This window comes from Thunnus maccoyii, chromosome 24, assembly GCF_910596095.1.
Source record: "Thunnus maccoyii chromosome 24, fThuMac1.1, whole genome shotgun sequence".
Classification (NCBI taxonomy): domain Eukaryota; kingdom Metazoa; phylum Chordata; class Actinopteri; order Scombriformes; family Scombridae; genus Thunnus; species Thunnus maccoyii.
Window position 1 is genome coordinate 18791996 of NC_056556.1, and position 21051 is coordinate 18813046.

Below are 21051 nucleotides of genomic sequence, written 5' to 3' on the forward strand. Positions count from 1 at the left end.
GTAGAAGCAGTTGGAATTAGAACAGAGTGGTGAGTATGACAGCTGTAGTTGTGCTGATTCTAGCTACAGTCATGAAATTGGCTTTTTTTCATTGTATTGCAGAAAATCTGTTAAATATTTAACCTAGAAGATCCCACATGACTCATGTTTGTTAGTTATTCTGTTTACTGTAAATTCTCATATAAATGTCAGTATTGAAATAATAGCATGACCGGCACAAACAAACTAAGTGCCTGAATTTGTGCATATTTTGAGCATATTACATTTATTTCACTTTTCTGCATTACAGGCTCCCTTCTTTTGTTTTTGTAATCAAGGACCCATTTGTGAGGCCTTTTTAAAATTAAATTATGTCATGTATTTTTTATTTTTTTGTGGATGCACAATAAACACCTGTCAGGAAAGTGAAAGTATGCCCATTTAGCTATGATAGGGCTTTTAATGTGATACATACGCAGAGGTAGTGTTGGAAATGGAAAATTAGAAGTAATTAGTAAATGAAAACAGTAGCGAAGCAGCAGAGAGCTAGTATGAAATCAGGGAGATATCTTGCTAAAATATGATACAGCACAGTTTTTGTGCAAGAACTACAACAAAGCTAACCTTTTATACGCCAGAAAAATGTAGGCCTATTTTTTTCTTTTCTTGCAGCTCAGGTAAATAAAGACAACCATATGAGAATTTACAGTATAATCAAACTGACTCGCATAGACATCAAATCACATTTGCACATGCAATACACTCAGCCATCCAATCAAATTCAATTAAGCCTCCCGTGTTTCTTTTTTTCTCTTTTTTTTTTTTAGAAAATACTGTGATATTTTATTAAAAATGTTGCAGAAAAAGTTTATACAGGTGTCCAGCCAGAAATATCTCTATAATCACTTAAGGCAAAACTGCAAACAAATATAAGACAAACTAAGGATTTTAAAACTCTACATTAAAACCCTTGTTATCTCGACCAGTTTAGGGACCAAATGGCAAGAATATATCTTTTTATAGAATTTACAAATGTAGCTTAAAATCTTCTGGATGTACTTCCATTTTTCTTGTAATAGGATGCAAAACGGAAAGAGTTAATGATTACTTTTGTTGTAATTTTATAATAATTAATATCATTAATATTTACACTCATTCACTTGCTTTTGTAACCCAAAATATCACAAGTCTGGCACAATACTTTACATATTGCTAGCATATGACAATTTGAAATATCTAACATATATTTCTTTACAAACATATCCAACTAATATTGATACAAAAATTTACTGCCTTTTTTATTTCTAAATAATACATTGCTGGTCACATTGTAAGCTCAGGCAGTGCTGAGATTGCAAGACAGAAAAAAGCCCACAAAGAAAACTATTGGAAGCATAACAGGATGATAGCAGGTGATGAGATCCAGTCAGTTCTCATTCTCAGACAGAAGACGTGTCTGAAAATGGAGAGTAAAGCTCTTCCTGGACATGCAATGTCTAAAGAGTGGACACAAAGCAACGCACAAGACAGTAGTGTATATAATGGCCTGCAGACGCACAGTGTGCATCTCTCCGAGGATGAGATTGTGTTCGCATTTTGGTCGTTTAGTGAAAAATAATGAAACACAGGTCGTAATTGGAAAAAGAATGAATAATGTTTCGGATATATTTACACGCACCTCAATAGAAAGCACAAGCTAGAAAAACCAAAAAGATCTCAGCCAAAATAAAAAACAATAATAGAAGGAGCTCTTTTAATATCTTTTTTTTTTTTTTTTTTTTAAATTTCCACGCACAACTATATACCTTTTTTTCCTTTTTTTTTAACAAAGTTTTCATAAATACATTTCAGGCTGGGGTGTAGAATTCTGTGCCCAAGTCAGGTGTCTGATGCATGGATGATGAAAAGATGATGTTCCAGACGCTCAATTGTTGCTTTTCAACAACTGTTGCAACTGTCTTCCTATTGTGTATTTATGGCACAAAAGCCTCAGCAAAGGCTTCTTTGTCACACTGAAACAGTTCATTTTGTATTGTAAGAATATTAACAGTCATCCCCTGGTTGCCTTTTCTTTTGGTAAAACTCCTCGAAAACCTTCCATGAAGCTTAGCTCCAGATAGAGTTATTACTATAGTAACATTCACTTTTATATTTTCACGAGTTCATAATCACCTTATACTGTATATACTTTTCAAGAAGGCATGGTAGCAAAATAACATCTGCTGAGACTTTGGAGTCTGTGCTTCACACAGTCAGTCACTCATATTTGCCTTTGCAAAGTGGCCTGGCTGATCCAGAGGGAATCCGTCTCCGTCCCGTCCCAGCGGAGCTATACCCGTGTGGTGGAGTGGCCGTGGGGCAAGTTGGTACTGTTCTGGCTGCCACCAAAAGTGTTGAAGTTGTGCAGAGGCTGCATGCCAGCCAGCGAGTTGGGGATCATGGTGATGGTGCTGGGCGTCATCAGGGGTATGTCGTCAGGCGACCGACGCAAGGTGAGGGTGTAGTCGGGTGGGCAGGTGAGGCGCAGTGTGTCGTGGGCCTGCAGCGACTCACACTCATGGTGGTGCTCATGCTCCAGCTGCTGCTGCTTCATCTGCAGTGACATCAGCTCCTCGCTCTGCAGGTGGGCCACGTCGTTGGTGGTGGACGGCGTGTTGGTTGGGGCGGAGTTGCGCTGTGGGGTGGGGACACGCCGGTTGGACTCGTGTCGCCGCTTGTCTTTTTTATAGTAGAGCGCAGCAAAGGCCAAGATATTCAAGAAGAGGAGGGAGGCTCCCACGGCAATGGTGACACTCAGCTCGGTGGAGTAGTCCCGCTTGGTCTCGATCACCACAGTTGACTCATCGGTGAGGTCGCCACTCTTGCGTTGGTCGGTGGTCTGCTTGGTGTTAGCAGGTGGGACACCTGGGTGGCGGGTAGTGGAGGGCCAGTTGTTTTTGCCTGGGAATCGCTTGGTGTAGGGGTACGGGGTGGTGTCCTGTGGAGGTATTTTGGTGGTGGTTGATACATATTGAAAAAACTCATTTATGTTGTGGAGATGTGGAACCAGTTCCAGCCAGAAGGCGACCTTGGTGGCGCGGTAGTGGTCTCGAACTCGAGGTTTGAGGCCGATGTGTAGGTAGAGCTGGTCCTTAGGGTTGTACTTGGTCCAGGCTACCTCTTCAAACCGGTTTGGCTTTGTGTGGATGAACTTTGTATCCTGTGGAACCGGTTGGTTTGGGTCCCTGAAGGAGAAAAAAATATACAAGAGAAGATGAAATCGACAATAAATGGACAATAAATACATTATACCACACTGAAATTCGTTATGAGACATTAAACATGCTTGAATGAACAAAAGATATCAGGAGGCATGCTAAATATTACATGCACCTTCATCAACATTTAAAACATAATGACCACATTTAAAAAGTAGATTTTTATGTGACTCTTTAAATTGGCTTTTGCTTCAAATCATTTTAAAGCAGCATGATAATACAATTCAACAATGTAACTGTCCATTAGATTCACTTAGCACTAATTTGTGACATTTCCAGATGAGTCATTACTCTATTTTTCTGCTCCCTCTGTTCAAAGCTAATGCGTTTGGAGGTGACTCAGAATTTGAATGCATGAGCAGACAAAATGTTCTGAGTCTTTCATACACCAATGACACGTTTCCAGGTCTGTTGTCACATTTTCTTAATATTCAGTCTTAGTCTGTGTATTATTTTTTGCAGTTTGGAATAGAGCTGCCTCTCTAGCGGCTTTGTGGGAGAGATTTCATTAACTTTGGAGAGGTAAGGGGGAGTGAAGGCTAGACAACAACCTTGGAGCCGACACACTGGAGTGTTTGTGTGTGTTGGTGGGTGTTTGAGTGGTGGTGGGTGGGTGTATATCTGAATACTGAATAGGAAGGACTCATCTTGAGTCACGCATTGCATCTTGGGGGCCACTAAGGAACACTGATGAACTCCTGCCTCTGTATGAGAGACAGTCAGTGAGGGTGTGTTTGTGTATTTGTGTGCCTGAAAAGGTTCTGTGTGGTTATGGGTATGTGCATTGTCATGTGGGTTCAATCCATTACAAACACAGGAATAGGGATGTGTTATGGATGTGTGCTTACAACTTTTGTTGACATTTAGCTCTAGTTCCTATGGAGATTTTCTGTATGCTGTATTCGACAAAAGTTTCATGTATTGTAAAGTGTTTGTGTGAGAAGGTTGTATTCACTAATGTTGCTTTATGTAGCTAATCTACAGCCTCTAATGTCCAGGGCTGCCAATATTGAAATGCAATTTTAATTTCTGTGCACATGATGTACAATAAGCCATCTCCATCAGAGAGGACAGAGTCATGACATGGCTTTTACAGTATGTTATTCTTTGTTTGAGGCTTTGGGAGATACTGATGTCTGTGACTAATATTACAGTCTGTTAGACAAAAATGTTAAAACAAAATGATAGTTCAGTTTGATTATGAGGCCACTGCATATCAAAGCAAATGTTTAGGCACAAACACATACAAACACACACATACACACAACTAATTCTAACCTTAAGGACAGGTTCACAATTTTTCAAGCTTGTTTTAAAACAACAGTCAGAAGCTCAAATGAACAGTGAAACATGTTTATCTTGCTGTAATCATTCCTCCTCCACAGTCCTCCTTCTGTGCGAAAATGTATTTAAAAGTTTATCTGAACCTAAAATGAAGCTTCAGCTGTCCAAATGAGTCAAATTAAGTAGATATCTTTCAACATTACAGTCTTTTTAGTGCCAAAGTCTCTCTTTTTGCTACTTTATTTCTAACGCAGCTCAACAAGGAAACGCTGTCCAAGGAAACACAAAGAGGGAATTTGATGCTAAAAAGACTGTAAATGTGGAAGATATCCACGTGATACAGATGGCACCTGTTTCATTTGTCTGCTTTATGCTGCATTACCACAGTGCTGTCACGGCAGTAAAAGAGAGCAGTTCACTAAATAGATGCTAGGTGGCAGTAAAGTACTTGAATCCTGTCAGCAGGAAACAAAACAGTCCATAAAGACCGTTTTGTGTACATATCTAGTAATTTTTTGAAGTTAAATACGCTAACTCTGCTAGCTTTTCCATTTTTCTATGGGATTTCCCATTGTATTAATATGTTGTTAGCATCATGCTGAACAAGGATTACTGTCCTGTGAGCCAATTCAGTTTGTGACATTCAGTATCATGTTGTCAAACAACTTCATTAAAGTAAAAGTCCTGCATTCAAAACATATGTAACAGTAAACATTTTATGAGTTAAATATCACCATCTTCAACTGTTTCCTACAGTCGGAGGAAAACCTCTGTTAACACATTGTTAAATTTAATGAAGCTGAGCTTACTAGTAACTTCTACTCCTTCTAAAAGATCATTTATGACTTCTCATAAACAGACACTAACTCATTCTGCGAACATTTAACAAAATTTGGTATTAATTTTACCTCCATGTAAAGTGAATAAACGTGATGTTTCCCAGATAATGCTTGTCTGACTTAACAACACATTTTTACAACTGCTGATTTATTAAATAGGAGTTTCACTGAGTGAAACGTGATGCCGAGATGCAGGAAGTTTTCTGTGAATGATACACATCCAGAGCGTTTTGGAGTCAGTTTAACACTGAATATTGACGGAACAAATGAAAAACACTTTATCAATGGTATTCACTCTAAAGAGAAAAACAATTATTAATTTATAGTCGGCTAGTGGAGAGCTTGGGAAGTGAAAAATGCATGTAAATATCAGAACCCCTTTGCTTATGCATGATTACTATATTCCTTTAAAATAGAGTGAGTGCCTTTTAGAAAAAGAGTATATCCAGCCCCTGCAATATAAAAAAAACCAAAAAAAAAACAAACATGAACCAAATTAAATTAGTAAACTTGACTTTTGGTTTTCCACATTGGAAATATTTGGAGCTCTTAAAAGTAGAACAGGAATCACAGTTCCCCTATTACTTTAATTGGCTGGTTTGCATTTGTATAGCTTACAGCATTATCATTTCCATGTGACAGCCAACTTCTCTAGCTGTGGTAGCGCGGGGTCGTTAGAGGAGAGGGTCTAAGCCATTTTTCCACTACATGGTACTGACTCAGCTCAACTCTACTCGCTTTACTTTTCTGGTTTTGGTTTCCATTGCAAATAGTAACCCCTCAAATAGAGAGGCTGGTTATAGTAAAGAAAAGAACGTGAGATGAGTCTGAGACTCTCATGAGACAAATCTGAGAAGTATGATCCCTAAGAGATCTTATCATTGTCCTCTCTTGTCTGATTTATTTTCTTATTCCTCTAATGTCCAACTGAAGCTATGAGAAGGTAGAAGGCTTATCTCGGACTTTTAGCTACTTAAAATAAAAAAAGTCCTTACAGCTCTGATGGAGCTCAGGATTCATCCATAAGGGCTGCTTTCTTACAAACAATTCCACTGTATAAAGCTGGAATAGCTGACCTTGTAGATGTGTAGCAGAACACAGAACATTAATTACCGTCAGATCCTGACCAATCTGGTGTTAATGAAGTTACCGCTGCTGTGCCATGTGCATAAATGCACACATCACTCTCAATTTAAAGATGCACTTATCGTTATAAACACTGGAGACAGCTGCAGACACCACTCCACTCACTGTAAAAATAACTTTACTGATCTTATAATAGTATATCCACAGCCTGTATGTGTCTTGTCATGTGCAGCACCATATTTCTCCCCGTCCCTCCAATGCTCCACATTAAGTTCTGCTCTGTTACATTAAAATACCAGTTTTGAGGAACAGAAATATGCAGGGCTATGCTCAGAATATTCTGACTGAAGCAGCACTTGGCAGCCCACAGGACCTACAGGATGGACCCAAAGCTTTGGCACCATGCTCACAGCTGCTTTTCACTGTTATTGAACATGAACACAAATGAGAGGCAGCAAGTTTTCTGTGAATGATACACATCCATTGTATTTTGGAGTCAGTTTAACTCTGAATACTGAGGAGAACAAATCAGTTTTCTTTCAGCTTCTGGGGGAATCTGATTTCCAGTCAATTATAGATATTGGGAGGGGGGACAAATTTCCATGTTTCAGATATTGAGGTCTAAACTTTGTTGACAGATGGTTGGTTTAAATATCATATCACAAATGTCCATTATGAAATTAAGACTGTGCCTACTATATAGGCCCGGCAAAAAAAATATATATATATCACAGTGTTGTGACTAATTCCCAGAAAGTTTCATGGCGTTTCTCTGTTCCCTGTCGCGTCTGCTTGCCTGGCATGAACTGCTCACATGTGTCACCAGGTGGTTGTTGGTGCGCACTGCAGCTACTCCTGGATAAATTATTTCACCCCCTTTACTGCCACCGTGGCATTAGTGCAATCTGTATGACTAACTCAGACCGCTGAAGCCTCATATAATCTTCGGATCAAGTTTTAAATGCATTTTTGCACAAAATGACTGTGTGGACAGCACATCTGAAGATCTTTTGAAGAGGAGGAATGATTACAGTAAGGAAAACCTCTTTCAATGTTCATATGGGCACCTGACTGTTATTTTATGACACAGTTGAATTTGTGAATCTGTCCTTTACCTGTAAAACCAAGGGTTAACCTTCAAACAGTCCTCTGAAGTTGTGAGGACAGGCTAAAATCACAATGCAGAAATGTCCTCACTACTGAAATTTGTCCTCACACTGATCACACACAAATAAAGACACACAAATCTGATCTACTTGTTCAGTTCAAATCCTACAGATGATTTCACTGCTCTAAACAGAATAACTGACTTTATAAATGGCTCTTGTTGTTGCATTGTTTGCTATAATCAGTTAGCAGCAGGTGATCTTGGACCCAAGCTGTTTCCATAGCAACACAATTCAATGAAACAACACATAGCTTGGAACAAGCAGTATTTTGACTGATCACTTCAACCATTTTGTGTCTAAGTGACTAATGGGGACAACAATTTTGAAGAGAGCGCTGCAGTCGCCCCATCAATGTCCGTCCAATAAAAGTGCTTGTTTTTGTCAATGACTGGCTCAGATTGTTATTATTAGTGTCTGACAACATTATGGAAAGGGACCACACAGAGAAATAAAACTTTTTTCTTTACCTTTCGCTTGATCCAGTCTGTTTGTCATTGTGTCTAACCAAGACGCGCTCAAGGAGAAGTCTCATTCTGAATTCTTGTGAGAGTTGACTTATTGTCGAAATCAGCTGAATATTCAGCCATGACTTTGAAAATCTTTTAGATAACACTAAGCTATACTTTCTGTACTCCAACACAACAAACTCCTCCCAGCACTGCTCTCTCCAACTTTGTCGTGGCTGAATATTTAGCTAATGTAGACAACAACTCAACACTCACAAGATTTCAAAATCAGACAGAGGAACTAAACTTAGACCTCAGTTTCTCTAGCTGAACCTGCAGAAATTTTCCACCAGTGGAAGTGGACCTTTATTTTGCCATATCTTGAATATTTTTTAAAGCTAGAAATGTAAGCTCAGTTATTAATAAAGGCACCACAGACTATGCATATCCTACAAAACTATAACCTTTTGCTAAACAGCAGCCTCTGTGGCTGACAATTAAACATGATAAACCCAATTAACCGTGACATTATAATACTGTAATAGTGCATTTTGTTAATATAGACCAAAGGAAGAGTAGTTGTTGCCAACTTTTTGGGATCAAAATGCTCACTGCTCCACCTGTGCCTTAGTCTAATGTAATTCTCTCATTAGAAAGGTTACATTTTATAATACAAGGTCTGCCCTCCAACTGGTGGCTACATATGGAGCCATACATAAGGCACTGCTAGCATGTGGTGGGGTTTCACTTAAGGCCTGTCATCTCAGCACTAACATATGCTGGAACAATATGCCACTTCTCCGCTCCTGAATTTGCCTTGAAAAAGACAACGTTCGAGGCCTTCTATGCTCACTGAACTGCAAAATACATGCTTTGCTTACATATGTTTCCATCAAGCATCCAATCTGTTGATAATAGCAGTGACTCTTGCCATAGATTGAGGTACTACTATTCTGTACTCCTCCTCTCAGTCTGACAGGTGTATGAAAACTGAGAATTCACAGATGAAATACGTGTCACCAGAGTGGTAGAACAGATGCTTTCATGTACTCGGATGAGCTGTAATGTATTCAGTGTTACCTTGTGCCAACTGACACCAGAACAGCTGTAAATGTTTGTGAAAAAGCTGCTTTTATAGACTGCTGTATGACTTTTTAAATCTTAAATATACAAGTTAGAGAAAGATAAGAAAAGCAGAGACAAACAGCTTAATCAGTCACAATCAGGTGCAGTTGTGCTTCCTACCTCTGCTAGCTAATTTCCTATGTGAGACCCTGCCCTGATGAAGGTCTGAGGACTGAAACATTGTTCATAAAGTGAGCAAATTTTATCGACAGTGTTCAGGACTCTTTGGTTTCTTAAGTCAAGAGTTTTTGATCCTACATACCAGTCCTGTCAATAAGGCATGTAGGAACTTAGCTCTAGTGTGCGTCAAGCCCTCAAAACACCAGATCCTTCATTTCCCCTCATGCAATGCCTCCTTTCTACCATTGCTGTCTGGTACAAGCCCACATCCTTCAAAGTCCAGAGACCTCAAAATTATCTTTATTGAAAATTTTGATTAGCAGTATTGTGAAAATGTGATACCTAACAAATTGCATTTAAAAATCCATATCCAGCATCAATGATGTTATCAACTGTTGCACCAACAGTGGTTTACAGCCAGGGCCATTTTTAATAAATCACACTTTATGCCTTGAAAGGGTAATATTGATGTGTCTCCTGGAAGGATATGTCTGGGTAAGCAAGATATATCAACCCCTGTAATATTCTTTGTTGTGTCTCTGATAAATACCAAATATTGGTTTCACACAATTCCAAAACATACCATATGTATGAGGGACCTTGTCTCAATTTTACACCTTTTGAAAAATTATTGTTCACCCTGTGAAGTCTGTCTGGTGTAAAATAGGTTCTATAAATAATATTAATGTGTCGAAACTTGTGATGGCTATTTTAAGAAAAAGACATTTTTACATATTGCCGAAGTGACATTCAATTCCTTGGCCTTTACACTTCCATTAGTTTAAAGGATAGGTTCACAATTTTTCACAGTCAGGGGTCCATATGAACAGTGAAAGAGATTTTCCTCACTGTAATCATTCCTTCTGTTCATACTGGCTATTAAAAGATCCTTTTCAAATGTGTTTTCAATGTAAGTGACGGGGGCCAAAATCCACAGTGTGTCCACACAGTCATTTTGTGCAAAAATGCATTTAAAAGTTTGCCTGAAGCTTATATAAGGCTTCAGCAGTCTGAGTTAGTCATATCAAGTGGATATCTGCCACATTTACAGTCTTTTTAGCATCAAATTCCCTCTTTGTGTTTCCGCGGACAGTTTTTCCCTGTTGAGTTGCGGTGGACGTATAGTATCAAAAAGAGGGACTTTGGCACTAAAAAGACTGTAACATTGAAAGATATCCACTTGATTTGACTCATTTGGATGACTAAAGCTTCATATTAGCTTCAGATAAACTTTTAAATATGTTTTTGCACAGAAGGAGGACTGTGGACTTTGGCTCCCATCACTTCCATTGTAAGTGCATTATGAAGGGATCTTCTAATGGTCAGTATGAACAGAAGGAATGATTACAGCAACAAAAACATATTTCAGTGTTCATTGTCTCCAAGCCAAAGTGGATATAATGCTCTGGTATACTAGACTCTGATTTTGATGTATAAATCCCATGGCATTCCCCATTGTTTTTGTGTCAAACAATAATAATCCGTTTGTCTAATTGTTTAAGCTTTTGGCTTCCAAAATGGTCATGATCCCACCACCTAGTGAGTTTCCATATAGTCAGATCAATTTGAGTATGACAGCCTTATATTTTGATGGCATTAAAATAGAAATGGTTATACATTGTAAATATAGAGTCTTTCAGCGGTTGCCTGCATTTCTGTGTATAGAATAACAACAACAACACAAAGAGCGTGGGAGACTTGTTGAAAAATGGCCACAATTGCAGTGATGAATTTGCTTTCAGTCACTGCTTTATTAGAAGTACACTAAAAAAAATAGTGAGAGAAAAGAGCCTTCCCAAAATGTCTATATGGCAGCCAATTCCCCGCTGATCAGGCATCAACTGGATGGGAGCCAAACAGAGAGCAGGGGAGTGAAAGGTATAGCCTATGAAGCTGATCAACACTTTATTTATTCACCTGAAAGTGAATTTTCAGTATGACTGGGCTTCAAACACCCTGATACCTAATCTCAAGGTGCGTGAAACAAAAACGTGATCCAAATATAAACAGCCAGCAAATCCTCTCATCAAATCCAACACTGCCGCAGTACCAGGGGAGGATTTGACTTGTTTTATTAACCTCCACTTGATCTCTTCGACTAGTGAGTTAATCATTAAAACATTAAATCATAACTAAACTTTTTGTTGACACACCACCCAAAGTATATCTTTGGAGTATCAAACACTCTCTGTAGGCTTGAAAGGTGGTTTAAATTGTAAGAAGCAGATTTAACACGCTTAATCTTGGCATCTGTCATATGCACGGCAACTATTGAGATCTGAAGTTCAATACATTGGACAGTTTCTTCCTTCCTGAAGGTTTTGAAATGTTGGCAGATCTGCAACATGCTGCATCAGCTACCAGCAGTTCCTGTTTAGTTACAGACACTTGAAGTAGAGTTAGACTGATAAGCTGGTGCTAAACTGATAAGCAGCCAGATCAAAGTATCAGCCAATGTTGCATCATCAGCATCAGAATACATATCAGCCACTAAGGAACAAGAAAAGTGAGTTCAGAAACATCAAACATATGTTTGAGGTAATTTGGAAAAATGTCTCCATTTCAAAGTTGCACCAGAGTACCAGTGAGACTCCAACTCAAAGGTAAAACTCTCTGTTTTATCCCTCTGGACATACACTCACTGAGCACTTTATCAGGAGCACCTGTGCATTCTAATGCAATCCAATACAACAGCTCTGCATTAAATTCTACTTTTGGGAAGCTTATACATTTTCAGTTTTTGTTGACACTGTCAAAGTAGAATTATCACCTTGATAATTCTACTTTATGTTTGTTATTGAGGTTGTAGTGGGTGGTGGTGGTATACTGGAGTGTGTTATATTGAAGTGTTCCTGATATTTGTCCACTCCATTAACATACATGAGGGGGGCAAAATATTGAGTATATGACAGCGCAACCAGAAATTCTTAAAGAGGTCATACAGTCAGATTTTAATTCAATTTAAAATTCTTCATACTGTTGAAGAGTTGTTTTACTCTTGTTTTAAACAGTTTTCATAGTGAAATATAGCTATATCTTGGTTTTATCTACAGTTTTATGAACCTTGAACCAGAGATGAACAGACAACAATCTCTGGATTAATTTTGATACATAAGAAATGTCTGAACATGATAATTATGGGGTAAGGTCTGAAAATATAAAAAAGCACCTTTTTAAATTACTTTTCAGCTAAATATGGATGTATATTGTCAACAGACAGTGTCATGACACCTGGAAGAAGGTGATTTTTGATGATAGGCATCCAATATTGTCAGAATAGATTCTCAAAGTAACATAAATAAAAATGCATGAAAACCCAAACAAAGCAAAGGAGAAAAGAGAAGAACACTCACCCTGTTTTAGCAAAGTTAGTCCAGTAGGTCATGACGACAGCACTCAGCATCACATCATTCTTGGAGAAGTTGCAGTTGAAGAGATCTGTGGGACCGATCATAGGGATTCCAAACACATATGGTACCTCATCACCATGGGCTGAATCGGCCCAGCTGGGCTTCATGTCGCTTTGACAGTGGTGGTAGAAAGCATAGAAGTAGGTGGGGGAGCCATACTGGGCGTGGAGGTCAGCTGTAGCCACTGCTGGCGCCACCCACTGGTGGTCAGTGAACAGAGCCACCAGGGTCTTGCGCCGGGTTTCTGGGTTCTCCTTGTCTGCCCAGTCCGTGTACATGAATTTGATGGTTTCGCGCAGAGTGTCCTTGCCCTCTGGGTAGCCATACAGGTGATCGACAAAGTCCGACACAGCAAAGTCAAAATCATTGGCGGACACCCCGTCCTCGCTGTCCACGATGCCATCTACGAACTTGAATCCCTCGCCCTGATTGACCCCCAGCATGATGTCGTAGTTGAGGAACTCCCCTTGCTCCATGAGGATCTGGGGGTCATCCGGGATCACGTCGCCATCAATCACAGGGCCGAAAGCAATGTGGTACTTTGCCGGGGTGATGTACTGCTCGATCAGCTCCTTGTAGTTCTTGTTCTGCAGGCACTCCACCAGGTCAATGGTGTCCAGCATGTTACAGCCCACCTTCTCAGCCAGGGCTCGCGTGTACTTGGCAGGCTGGTAGTTGACCGCCCAGCTGGACAGTGCTGTGCCACTCTGGATGATGGCTTTCTGGAACAGATCTGAGATTGGAGCTGGTATTAGTGAAACAAACACACACAGAGATGCTGGCAGCAAAGAGTTCATGCTTCAAGTCATCATAGACACGATTTCTCCTTTACTATTCAAAAGACTATTTATATATAATATTCCTTTTTCAAACAGTTGTTTAATAAACAAAGGCTGATCCTTATTTAGTATGTTTCTATTGTACCATAACACTTGGTTTTGGATTTCATAACTGGATTCTGGTTGGTGAAAATGGTGTTGCAACCAGCTGACTATGACATCCTCTAAAAATTGTGATAATTGTAAGAATGACTTTCTCTTTATCATAGTAAACTGAAAAGCAGTTAACTGGATGTAAGGATAGATTTCTTATGGAACAAAGGATGAACAGGCATCAATACCGTTGCTGAGAAAAAAAAACAAAAACAAATTTAGGTATAAGTATAATGCAAAGTGTCTTACTATTGAAGAATTTGAGTCCACTTTGTTTATAATCATTATATAGGTAGGCTGTTTTAATCTTTTCAGATTTACCACCCCATAAGAACTTGAATACACTTTGTTTATATTTTTTACACATCTCATCTCTTGAGGTAGGTAGTGACATATATGTAAACTGAAGAATTACCAAGAGATTAAGAGTTTATCACTGTTATTTTCCCCTACAAGATTGGGTGAGTGGTTTTCCAGGCATTTAATTTTCTGTCAACCATTTGTAGCTTTTTATCAAAAAAAACATTTTGTAATATGTTCCATTTCTCTTGGGATGCAACAGAGCTCAAAATTTGTCCCCTTCAGAGATCCAATTTGTAACACAATACATTTATCATTGTTAGGTTTCTGCCCAGAAATAGCTGAATAATTATTCAGTTCCTCAACTAATGCAGAGACAGTAGCAACACTTGATTGAATTTGAAAATTAACATCATCCACATACACTGATTTTTTTTTTTTTTAATTCTAAACCATTTATTTTCAAACCATCTATTTTATTATTTATTCCAACTTTTTAGGACAAAGTGAAAAGCAGTAAACATTGGGTAAAAACACAAAAGTGAATTTAAATATTGTTTTTTAATTTTATTTTTTTTAAATGACAGGACTGTAATCCTGGTATATGATAATCTGACTTTTTCTCTGATACCCAAATTTGGGATACCTGATGATACCCATGATGATAGCAAATACCAATTTGATACCAGTGATCTGCTTGTTCTCAAATTTAAAGTCAAACACAAATCATAATTAGTCATCTCTTATTGCAGTCAAAAATAATGCCCAAGTGATTAAAAATTGTTTTAAGAAAATACAGTTAAAAATGAAACCATTTGTATTTCTGAATGAAAACAAGTTCTTCATTGATGTAGTCTATAACGGCAATCTGACTGGTGATAGATACATCAATATACTGTATATTTCTCCATTTTGAGAGCAGTTTTTTTTCCTCAAAAATGAGCACATGACATACAATTTACAGAGAGGATGTTTACACTGGAGCGGAAAAAAAACATGAATTTTCAAACATGTAATGAAAACTATTTTATCCGCCCAAAATATCAAAACAACCTACAAAAAGTGCAGAAATAGTCAAAATCTAATTTGATAAAAACTGCTTTATATGGGGTTAAATCTTTAATGTTAGCTAACCATGAATGTCGTTGTCACCAATTCCTGTTTCACAGTAAAGGCCTACCACTGCCTTTACATTAAAATGCTTTCAATGTGAGTAGTGGCTTTACGCATCAATGTTAGCTTGTCGCAGCAAATGAATGTAACATAACAGAAAAATTGTATTAATGTGGATTGGTCACATTTGGCAGATATCCAGTCAGCTTAATAATATCAATATCAGGGTCAATACTAATCTAATGGATGAGATTGGTGCATCCTCTACTTCGGTAAGTATATGTTTTTTTATTTTAAATACATATTGATAAGTAATCCAATCTACAAACATCATTATGAGCAGCCCAGTCACACAGAATTCAAGCTCTATCTCTTTTCATGGCTATATAAAAACATTTCAAGACAAATAAAAGGATGGCTCAGAATTTTGACATTACATCTATGTGTCCCTAATGAACAAACAGAACATGAAAGACATTTGCTGTTTATATAGCAGCAATACCTTAGGCAGTATTCTGGAATATTGGTAGCACAGCTTCACTGCCAATCAGCAAGTAGGCCACAATCCACTAGGAGCACTGTTCCTAGTGGATTGTTATGTGTGTATGTACATATAAATATATATATATATATATATATATATACATATATATATATAATTTTTTTGTTTCAGAGAGTGCTATTTATATTCATGCAAACACACAGTGGTGGTGACTCAACCAGGCCGACTTGAAAAGTATGTTTTGAGCACACAGCAGACATTTCCCACAAGGCTGGTTAGCAGCATACGAGCTTTTGCTGCTGTTATTCAGATGTGGGGAATCAGTTAAACTTCAAATCAGATGTTAACGTCAAAACTATACATAAAGACACATTTGCTGGTGTACAAGCTGATCATACTCTTGTCCTCATCGAAGCTTTACAACAACAAAGCTCCAATTTACAGCAGCGAGTGGGAAAAGGAGGATTACCTGACAAGTGATGTATTATACATCACTAAGAATGCTTCATAGGTCAAATAGTGTTTGTGTAACGCTCTCTTGCTCTTCTTCTATATCTAGCAAATCAAATACAATACCTTGCTAAATGGATACATAAAACCAACCATAATATCCAATGGATAGACTTGGCACAACAATATTACAAAAAAAACATCTCACTCTCAGATTTACCTTTCTTCAACACAACCATCAAACAACATCCCTACCTACAACTTAAATCCACAATCAAAACAAAAATTAACATAACTTATAACTCACTTGAACCCTCCAAAATCAATTTACAAATTTAAATAAACTAACCTCAAAACTCAGACACTTATTTACCTCCAATAATTCTGTAACAGTCCCAGCAGCTGGCTGGAACACTGATCTAACCATCTCTCCCTCAACTGACTTCTGGATTGATATAAATAAAAATATTTTTGCTATGATGCCCAAAACAAATCTACAGCTAATTCAATACAAAATCATCCACATAATACACATTACTCAGTGTAAAATGTACAAATGAGACTGGTAAACACTGACACCTGTTCACAATGAACAATAGGCACAACAGATAATTATTTTCACACTCTCTGGGCCTGCCAACTGGTTTACTCTTTTTGGGTTTCTGTAACACAAAAACTCTCCATCATCTTGGACTGTAGAATCCTTCCATCCCCACAGCTCTGTCTGTCTGCTAGGAGACACTTCAGAAATCAACATACCAAACAAATACAAGAACAGCCTGCTCATTTCTCTAACTGTCGCCAAGAAAACAATTCTCTTAAACTGGAAATCAAAAAATTCAATGAATATTAACCATTGGACCAACCTCCTTTCAGAATACATATCTATGGAAAAGAAATCACTGCTTACAATAACAGCAACATCACAGTGACAAATGGTCCCCATTCTTGTCCTTGATGGGGCTGGACTAGTGCCGCACATATTCCCACATTCCCACATTTCCACACACAACACATCGACTTGGTGACACACACCCATGGCACGTTGTACTCACACACCTACACACGCATACACTTATTTCTTTTTTTTTTTCCTTTGCTTTGCTTTATTTATTCTTTATAGATATAGATATGTTTGTTTTTTCTCTCTTTGCTTACACATACATACTGCCTATTGATTTATAGAATTGCTATTACTTTTTTTAATTTCCATTTGCTGTAATTGTAATAATTACATTGTTACTGCCAACCAATAGCAGTGGGGTATGGGGCCAGACAGTGTTGGCAAACAAACAAACAAAAAAAAACCCCAAAACAAATAAACAATCAAAGAAAATTAAGAATGTCACTCCTTAGCGGACAGACTCCATCCTAATATAATAATAATTATTACATATACATACATATATTGTCTCTTTCTTTCTCTCTGCCAAACATGCTATACTCCTTACTCCACACACCATTAAACACAGATAAATATCACTGCCTCTCATACAAACACCCAGACATGCACACACACACACACATTACCCACACATACCCTACTTAATCTAATCTCTACTCCCTCACGCTTATCATATCATCACATACATCATCGTAACAGCTTTATGTTATTGTCTGTATGTCTATTTTGTATCTTCTATGTCACTCTTTTTTTTTGTCACGCTATTTCACCAATTAAAAAAGAAAATGTGTTTGTCAACTCTCAGCCACAATTGCTGCCCATCAAGACTTTTATCTAAAAGTAAAGTAAGCATTCCTATTCCCTGCAAAATGAGTACAAAATGAAAGAAAATAAATGGAACATCCCTAATAACTGCAACATAAGACCACAAGAGCAAAAAGAAATAAGTAAACTCAATGAACTTCTACCAGATAAAAACAACAGATAAAAATGTTGATTTTGTGGGAAGGTACATCTTTCACAAAGCCTGTATTTGTTCCATGCAGGGTGGAAAATGGCCAGGGCACTGCAGCAACACTTTTTTTGAGATCCAGTCCTCCAAATCCTCCTTTTTTCTGACAGATGGGTCAGGTGATGTTACACGCCGGGTGTATAAATTTATTTTGGAAGGAACTATTCATTTGTGAAAGCCGAGAGCTCGGTGAAAACCCTGAGGAAAACTACAAGAATGACCTTTTTGCTGTTATGTTTTAAAATACCCATTAATAATACATATAAATAAAGATGTAAATACAGTATGTTAATCTGGAATCTGTTCCCATGCCCATCTCTTCTCCTGCAATGCGTATGGCCAAAGAGATGTTTCAAGGCTAAGGCAGGATACACACTTGAATGAACACTTATTTCTCTGCATGTGGCGATCAAATAAGATGCCATGATTATCGGATGAAAAGCAACAAAGGGGGCTATTTGAATAACTCATACTACTAAAATGATCCAGTGTATTCTTCCTGCTACTCAAGTGGTGTTTGTGCCTCTGGTCTTTGTTTGCATATGGTTTTGTGGTGGTTCATTTATTATTATTCCTGTCTTGTACCCAAACACTATCTGTTAAAACAGGAAATAAACAGGCGAAAAATCTGAAAACAAGACACATTTTGCAGGGATTTTGATAACCCATAACCTTGAGCTTCCATAATCTGAATTTTTAATAGCCTGTGGGGCTTTGGTGCTAGTTTCTGCCTTGCGTTCCCATTGGATTTTATAAACCAGTGGCCTGTTTAACCAAATTGTCAATTTGCAAGGTGTGATCTGCAACATGACATCATTTCCTGTATTCCTTGCATTAGTAGTGTAGTAGTAGTAGTAGCGATAAGAACTACCGTAGAGAATAAATTGAAAAAGTTTTAAGTTAAGCTCCATCCCGTTCCTCATGTGTTGGAACTTATGTGTGTTCAAGACATAGTGCAGGATGTCTCAGGCACGTTTTGAACAGGCGCTACAGTTCATCCGATCAACTTCACTCAACTCTAAACTGTAAACTGGTAAAATCAATAAATTGTAGTGTCTATTGATAGCTTGTATCTGAGGTGTTCAGGGAGCATCAGTAAATTGTAGCATCTACCTATAGTCTGCATGAGAGGTGTTTAAGGTGATGGGCACTGTTCTCTCTAGGTATTTAGAAATTGTCCTGTTCCAAACAGGTGCGTTTTGAACAGGAACTGCACTAGTCTACCAAAAGACAGACCCATTTCCCAAAACCACAAACACTATTCCCCTGTTTTCACTCATGCTGATTTAAAAAGCACTGGCATTCAATATCATTACAGCTGGAACGCAATTGACCCCAGCTGGAAACACTGAGAGTCAGAACTGTTGACACACCTATCAGAACCTCAGGATAGATATATGGCTAACAGGGCCATGGGTCAGTTCACTTGTTTTGGAACAATCGATCCACAGAGACCTGTGGCAGAATAAATGTGATTTCTTTCTTTATCTAAATTCCACTGTGTACTACGTTCTTTATCGGTTAGATGTTTTTAAAATACATTTACTTTTTCACTCAATTTCAGTTTATTAACTACTGTACTTGAAGAATTTTTGAAAACATTACATTACATTTTGAAAATGTATACATGTGTTGTGTCTTTATGTTGTGTTCATCATCATGTCAAGAGGTTGTTCTAGTGGAAAACCATAAGCACCATTATTCATGTAGTAGCAGGTTTTCAGTAGTGTTTTGAATTGATCCCACCAGTGTGCAATGTGTAATTTTGTAGTGTGTGTGTATTTGGCGGCTTTTGCGTGATGTCTGAAGGCAAAGTTTGGCTTAGATGCAAGACTACATGGTTTTAGTGGAGAGTTTGGGTTTGACATGGAAAATTGTGAAGATGAGTGTGCAGTCATGCATTTGTGTTTAGAATTTTGGGAAATGGAGCATAATTCCAAGAAATATGTCTGTAATTTTTGCCACATTTCACTAATTAAAACAAGTGTCATATTTGTAACCCATGCACGAGCTTGTGAGAGCCCTATCTGTAATTTGCAAGCTACAACCATTTACAAAAGTTGAAACTACACATGTAAGCAGTGCTCGCAATTCTTAGTCAAATCAAGTGGATATCTTCCAAAACTACAATGCTTAAATACATTTCAGGATGGTCAGTTTACGTCGGTATTTCCATGAGTTTGTAGCAGTGTTTGAATCACAGAGGGGTGGGGTTGGGTTCTCCAAAAACCAATTAAAAACCATTAACATTTCTAATGCTGCAATGAATTATATAAGAACTGGTGATTTTAACTCTGTCACTGACTTTATCATCTGTCAACAATATGTATAACATGATTATTGAATACATTCAGGGTGTTTTTAAGTGTCATGACTCATGGGCTACTGCTGTTCTGCACGCTTATGCGCAATTATTGTGTGTGGATTTGGTGTCAGATCCACAATTCTCACCTGCCAGTCCATACAGTGTTGGTACTGCAGCTCACCTCGGCACATTCTGTTAAGCAGCCTCTGTCATTACTCCTGTCAAGCATTAAGTGTGAAGACTTTACTGCCCTTCCCCATCACACACCTTTTGTGAAGCAGGTTTCTCCTTTTATGTCAGCCACAAAAACAAGATTTTGGAGACCCTCCCATATTGATTTTTCCACACAATTAAGCATGTAGTAAGAGGCCCCAAGTTTAATTCTTTTTACTTCTCTTTGTAATATTTGGTATTAGAGGCAGTGATAGCCTAATAAAGTCTCTCTCTCTCCCTCCCCTCCGGAAGCTAAAAAAACACTGATGTCACCATGGAATACGCTTACCTTAATTGCAATTAAATGCTGTATTTCAGCTATATGGGCCTATCAGTTATGTACGTAGACTATGCTTTGCTGGATATCTTTGGAAGACATCCACTTGATTGGGCTAACTAAGATGGCAGAAGACTTATATTAGATTCAGCTGAACGGTAAGATGCATTTCTTAAATTGAACAAAACCAAAGCGCCAGAGCTTGCTGGGAAACTGCTTTTGATAAGAAGTCCTAAAAGCATGATTCACATATATAGCAGAAATGACAAAATGATTAAACAGCCTTTTGCATGCGAGCATATCTCTATGTTCATCTGCATGCCTGTGA

General features: G+C 38.1%; 1 protein-coding gene across 1 annotated transcript in view; it reads right to left on the reverse strand.

Moving 5' to 3' along the window:
* Positions 1 to 1774: 1774 nt before the first annotated feature.
* The window catches only part of nlgn4xa (neuroligin 4 X-linked a), a 109798-nt gene continuing 90521 nt past the window's right edge, over positions 1775 to 21051 (reverse strand). The window contains exons 6-7 of the mRNA XM_042404183.1: positions 12659 to 13448; positions 1775 to 3203 (exon numbers count right to left, since the gene is read on the reverse strand). Coding sequence (XP_042260117.1) covers positions 2309 to 3203; positions 12659 to 13448 — 1685 coding nt within the window. The 3' untranslated portion in view covers positions 1775 to 2308. The remainder of the gene's footprint in view (positions 3204 to 12658; positions 13449 to 21051) is intronic.